Source organism: Phymastichus coffea, unplaced genomic scaffold, assembly GCF_024137745.1.
Source record: "Phymastichus coffea isolate CEN01 unplaced genomic scaffold, Cenicafe_Pcof_1.1 PCOF00213, whole genome shotgun sequence".
Taxonomy (NCBI): domain Eukaryota; kingdom Metazoa; phylum Arthropoda; class Insecta; order Hymenoptera; family Eulophidae; genus Phymastichus; species Phymastichus coffea.
Window position 1 is genome coordinate 179,159 of NW_026707024.1, and position 6,000 is coordinate 185,158.

General features: G+C 43.3%; 2 protein-coding genes across 5 annotated transcripts in view; one reads left to right on the forward strand and one right to left on the reverse strand.

Moving 5' to 3' along the window:
- Positions 1 to 1,188, forward strand: part of LOC131674138 (uncharacterized) — a 66,219-nt gene extending 65,031 nt beyond the window's left edge. For all 4 annotated transcript variants that reach the window (XM_058952661.1, XM_058952659.1, XM_058952662.1 and 1 more), the window contains one exon: positions 199 to 1,188. In XM_058952661.1, coding sequence (XP_058808644.1) covers positions 268 to 1,185 — 918 coding nt within the window. In that variant the 5' untranslated portion in view covers positions 199 to 267 and the 3' untranslated portion in view covers positions 1,186 to 1,188. The remainder of the gene's footprint in view (positions 1 to 198) is intronic.
- A 1,566-nt stretch (positions 1,189 to 2,754) lies between these two features.
- Positions 2,755 to 5,037, reverse strand: LOC131674141 (glutamine amidotransferase-like class 1 domain-containing protein 3, mitochondrial). Its single transcript, XM_058952664.1, has 5 exons — positions 5,018 to 5,037; positions 4,488 to 4,633; positions 3,728 to 4,013; positions 3,492 to 3,655; positions 2,755 to 2,968 (listed from the first exon to the last, which is right to left on the reverse strand). The coding sequence occupies exons 1-5, from the start codon at positions 5,035 to 5,037 to the stop codon at positions 2,757 to 2,759; spliced, it is 828 nt and encodes a 275-aa protein (XP_058808647.1). The 3' UTR covers positions 2,755 to 2,756.
- Between the last annotated feature and the right edge of the window lie 963 nt (positions 5,038 to 6,000).

Genomic DNA, 6,000 nt, shown 5'->3' on the forward strand with positions numbered 1-6,000 from the left:
TACGGCTCGAATCCTTTCGCTTCGCGTTGATCTTGTTCTCTCAGTTCTGGCATTCGGCGTGTTGCAAGCTTCGCTGGAACGCGCGTTAAAAATGTTTCGACTGTTTTCCCGACATCGCGCGCGACAAAGCGAGCTTTCAAAGCAAAGTAGTACTCACGCCGAGTTGTCGCGTAGTCAATGCAACTATTCTGCTTCCAGGACTCCGTAGCAGCAGCCTCAGAGACCGGTGGAACCGAAGAGGCTTACGACGACGGTGACGACTCGGACATGTACATGGAGCCCGACGGTGCTGAAAGTTCTCATAGCGCTGCCCGACACGAGAATCAGGAACAACACGCCACCCAAAAATCCGCTCCCGAGCATCCGGACGACCATCGCACCGTCGAGGACGAGCAGCCGTCGTCGGTGCCAGCTCGTGTGACCATTGTGGCAGTGCGTCCAGTGCAGACTTCGATCCACGTGACTTCCAGCGAAAGCACCAGCGAATCTACCAAACTTGACAGCGAAGAAAAAAGCCTAGAGACCGACAGCCAGAACTTCTTCCCGTCGTTTGCAGAGCTTTTCGGTAATCACAGACTCCCGTTCACCGAGCATCAACAACAGCAGTCGCAACAACGTTACAGGCCAAGTCGCTTCTTGGGATACTTCCAGCGCGATCGCCCTTACGCCATAGCATCTTCGAACAAGGAACAGCAACCGGCTCTTCTTGGTTCCGGCAACTTTGGCGTCATTCGCGGCGGAACATACTATCCCGAAGATAAAGAACAAGACGAGTATAGTATCGACGAAACTGCTTTCAGTCCGTTCTACCATCGTGGTAGGACCAGCTATTACAAGAACCCGAAGCCTCAACCAGTTCGTGCCGGTGACTTCTTCGCCAATTTCCGCGACTTCGCCGACATCACTGCGCCACCGAAATCCAGCTTCTCTCATTTGTCCGTGGTGTATGCAGCCAAGAATGGAAGTAGCACTGGCACCAGAGCACCTGACCAACCAAGAAATATCTTCGAGACATTGAGAATGTTGGAAGAGGAAGAGGGAGACGTTATCACCACGACAACCACTGAAGTACCGCAGAAGAAATTAAGTCAGGCCAAGCGCAAACTCATCAAGATGAAGAAATATCAAGAGGACAAATTGCGTAAATCACGTATGACAGTCGAACCGCTCCTCGCACTCAGTTGAACGAGTTCATCGTAACAGCAAGGAGACGACGTTTGTTTCATCGTGAGAGAAAAAAAATGACGATGCGTGCTATCGTCGTGAATCAACAAAACCATTTCACCGTCGCTCGACGAACCCTTTTCCCAAGTGTTTTTCACGGCGTTTGAGAAATGGAACTGACACATGTAGATGCGAATCTTTTCAGTATTTTTTCACTCCTCGGATAATCAACACCATTCATTTTTTGCATTTACAATTAGATAAATCAATTAAAGTAGGTCGCAAGTAGAGAGTAAGATGATTCTTTGTAGACGGTTTTGTTCAGTGGAAAAAGATTTGATTGAATTCGGCTCTTTTCGTGCGAGTTAGCGAGGTATAATCTAACTCGTATGAAAATACATGAGATTCTAGTCAAATTTTTATTATTGATTTGATCTACAGAGCTTATAAAAACAAACGGAAAGTCGTCTCTGAAAATTATGAAATGCTGATCGGTGACATAAAAAAGATACGTCAAACGATCCATTTTTCAAACGGCTCCGATGAGAGCACTTTTTTTCGTGCATCGTAACCATCGACGACACTTCTTTTTTCTATTTTTTTTTTACTTGTGAAACCTCGCTTGATTAGTTAGATGAAAATTATTCGATTTTCATTCAAATGAGAGGAAAAGAAATTTTGCAGTTACATAAACGACGTACAAATATCTTGATTACGTGGTATTCCAAAAAACAACCGGAAAGTAAAATAGAAAAGTAGTGCCGTCGATCAACGCAAAAGTAACGGCAATAAAACAAAAAAAATAATAAATTATTCGTCATTACGTATACGAATCAGCGACTGTCACTAGAATTTAAGCAAACAATAAATAATAATTCGTTTCCTGTCTAAAAATTCATTATAAAGCATCGAAAAAAAGGGTAAGAAAAAAAATGTAGTAAAAGCAAGAAAAAAAAACCACCGAACGACTTGCGATGGTACTCCAAGCGAGTATAAAGTTGCCCTTGGAATTCCACCGTTACGACTGACCTTCATGGGGAGACAAGATCTTACGGCAAAGTGCATACTAGAGCGTAAATGAACAAACGTTTCAATGCATCTGGTTTTACACTCTGTGTAAATGCTCATAACTTTTAAACCTACTCATTACGGAAAGTTTTTTTTCTTAAACGCAAATACATGAAGCGAGTTAACAATCGATAAAAAACGAGTTTTTTCTCCAACTAACCTCTACTTCACCGTGGATCTTGTGTGCGTATTGTTATATCATTTGTTGTTGACTATTATAGCGATATAGAAAAAGTAGATTCTATCCATGCATTGGAAAAAGAAAAAACGTATTACAAAAAAATTTATAAAACGACTATATTATACTTGTAAAACCATTGCCCTTTAACAGTGGCGGTGCCGAGACAAAAAACGAATAAAAAATGTATTATTACACGTAGGTATATGTATATTCCTTCTATAAGACTATTTCTTTTTCTCTTCGAGTGATTTTCCAATCCTGTAAACCGAAAACAGTGTCTTTCGTCTAATGTCATTATCGATCAACAATGTTTAAAGATTAAAAAGAAATTACCAAACGTTGCTCATTTAATACACTGACTCAAGCCTGTAATCATGCTGCCAATGCCTTCGTGAATATCGGCATAACTCGCTTGTGTATCCATCCACGCGGGAGTACTGTAGACGTTGAACTGCTTGCAATGAGTGACGCCTTTGACGTCTTTCAGCTCCACATTTGCTCCCATTTGTCTGACCTTTTCGATGGCTTCTGCATAAGCCCATTTGTCTCTTGGACCTGAAAAATCATTTTTTCGAATGATTATCGTATTTGTGAAGGTAGAAAATCGCGAGAATATCTTATTGTATACTTTAATTTCTAAATGGTAATTTTGTAAATAAAAGACTTTTAAATAATATTATTAATTTTTTCTTTCATTCGTGCCATCATTATAACCAATGAGCTGCTGCAATGAGAAATTCATTAAGAAGGTTGTACTTGCGAGGTTAACGTAAAAGGCCTTATCATTGGTAGTTTCGTTGTTCCTCCCTCTGTTTTTTCGTCGAGCTATAAATTAAGCATTGCATTGTACGACCGAAGGAGAAAAGGAGAAAAGCAGAAAAGCAGATTTCTATCTTTCCCCTCTCTCAAAAGAAACCAGCAATAATATGCAAAAGCAGCTCTGCCGTGAGGATTATCCAACGAGCTACGGTAACGAACTGCGGCAAGCAAACTATATACGAGTATATGTAGATGCACCGCACGAGGAATAAGAGCAGTCGCGATCGGGAAATGAACGATCAGATAAAATAAATCTTACAATCCATTCCCAGTGTGACTTTCACTCCTTGAAGCACTTTGGCGATGATAACGGAGGCGATGCACATTGCACCGATCGGCTTCTTGTCGCAATTGAAGTCCTTGATGATGCTCTCAACTTCCGGCAGCACTACACACTCGCAGCCTTTCGAGGCGAAATCGCTTCTACGGAAGGGACATTTACTCATTAAATGGCCGTTTCGTGACTACGCGCATTTTTAGCGTAGACAGTGTTACAAGGTACGAGCGACTCCAAAACCACCGGGGATAATCAAGGCAGCATTATCGCAAGCTTTACACTCGCAGAGTGGCTTGATGGCGGCGCGCGCGAGTCGTGCGCCTTCGATCAGCCCGTTACGAGGCTGGCCACTCTCGTCGGGATCTTTTGTCAGGTGATTCACCGTGCCGCAGATATCGAGGTCGGGAGCGTAAAAGCGCGGCTGCAAATTCTTGCCGCTGAGGTGGATGGCTGCGGAGATCGTCTCCGAGATTTCCGTGCCGTCTAGTGCCCCGCAACCGCATACTATCTGAAAAATTTGGATAAGTAAGTCGTCGCGTCAAGGTTCGCGACTGCTCGATCTCGACGGAGTCGTCAAGCTAATTCGCCGATTTCCCATTTTTCCAAAGCGCGTAACGCAATCGCGCACGCGAGACCGAGTGCTTCCGGCTGGCGCGCAATATTCTAGATGCCGTACATCTGTAAATAACAAGCCTCGGCGGCTCGTGGCGCGCGAGAGAAATCAGCCAACAATCGATCCGCGCAGCCTTCTCGCGCGGCGTTACGCGGGCGCGCAGCTTCAATTCGAGTGGGGCGCACTGTGGCGCGTGATTTCTCGCATTTCGCAATATCGCCGCAATCACGCGCCCAAAGTAACGCGCCCCGTTATTCGAGACGTGGCTTATGGATCGTAGCTTACAAATTGGAAATGGCGTTGACGGGATTTCCTTTGCAAAATTAAAAGCTATCTTTCGTAAACAATAATTGCAATGCTTTGACGTACCACTGCGACTTTCGGAGGCTCGCAACCGCAGCTTCCCTTGTTGTTAGCGACGTGACTTTTGTGCAATAGGTTAACCGACGACAGATTGCCAATTTCTAATGCGGTCTTCAGCAAATTCGTTTTTCTAAAGGCCGCTAACATCCTATTGGAGAAATGAGATAGATCATAAACCGAACAAGAATTTCACTTCTTGGAATTTACAAACGAGAGTAATTCAGCAATTTACATGTGACAAAACAATTTGTATGCTCTGAATATATCTGTTCATACATTCGCGTTCGTAATCACCATACAACGATTCATCAAATAAAGCAATTGAGCTCGTAAATGTTTGCTAAAAAAGCTGATTAATCAGTAACCATCTAATTTTTGAAAAAAATTAAGTTGCATTGTAAAGAGAAGAAAATGAATTTAAATAATTAGAAGAGGGTGCAAACGATCAATAATATACCGACACTCTACCGGTCAACAATGCCACTAAAATTCAACTACTCCGTGTATCATAAACGGTCACTTACCGACTTACCTGTCGACGATATAGTTCATGATCCTACCACGATAAACTCGTCGATGTCCTGCGTGCGCCAACGCTCGGAATATTATACTTTCACCAACGCAGCACGCGAGAAAAGATGGCAGCACGTGTCGGACATCTATACATATCCTTCAGGAAGAAGAGAATATTTTCGCGGGCGGGCCCAAATAAATATCAGACTGTTAGGTGTTCGACTTAGTTTTACGATCTCCTGTAAACCTTTGTCCCGCGCTCCGAGGCAATTTTCGCCAGTAGACTATGAATACCAAACGCATAATTCGACGCTTCGGAGATTTAACAACTTGCTTGAAAGTAAATTGCACGCGGTGAGATAAACGCCAAGGGGGATGTACGCTCGCTCGGCTTTTACGAGGGAAAATCATTTTAGATAAGTTTACGCTGGTTTGGGATTCTTTATCGTTGCTTAAAATTAGTGTTACGTGTACAGGGGACATGGAGATGAGAGCTTTCGTACCATGCCGAATACGTTGACAGCATTATCGCAGGAATAAACCTGTAACTACGTTGATTATGTGTTTCATTCGACAAAGGAAACCAAATGATCGACGCTATCTCCTTTTTTTTCGCCATGGACCGCTCGCTTATGTCATTTATTAAGGACATATATATAAAAGTTTTTTCGAATTATCAAACAAATGCTCCACTACGAAAACCACAATTGCGGTCTGCGAACTCGAAAACAAAGTAAATCAAACCAGACGCTACAGTGGAAATTCAGAAACTCTGAGAAATCATATGGAAATGCAACTAGCGAATATATAGACGCGCCAGTCGAGCGACATCCCTCGAAATGAGTTACGCGCGGGATTTTCATTCTAATTATCAACCGAAGACGAGGGCACCCAGGAGAGTCTGCTACTCTTCTCGCACTCGGCTTGTCACTTTCTTCAATCCCTTATCCCGCGTGCATAATCTTATGTAAATCTCGGCGAACGCCGTCGCCCTTATGCTCG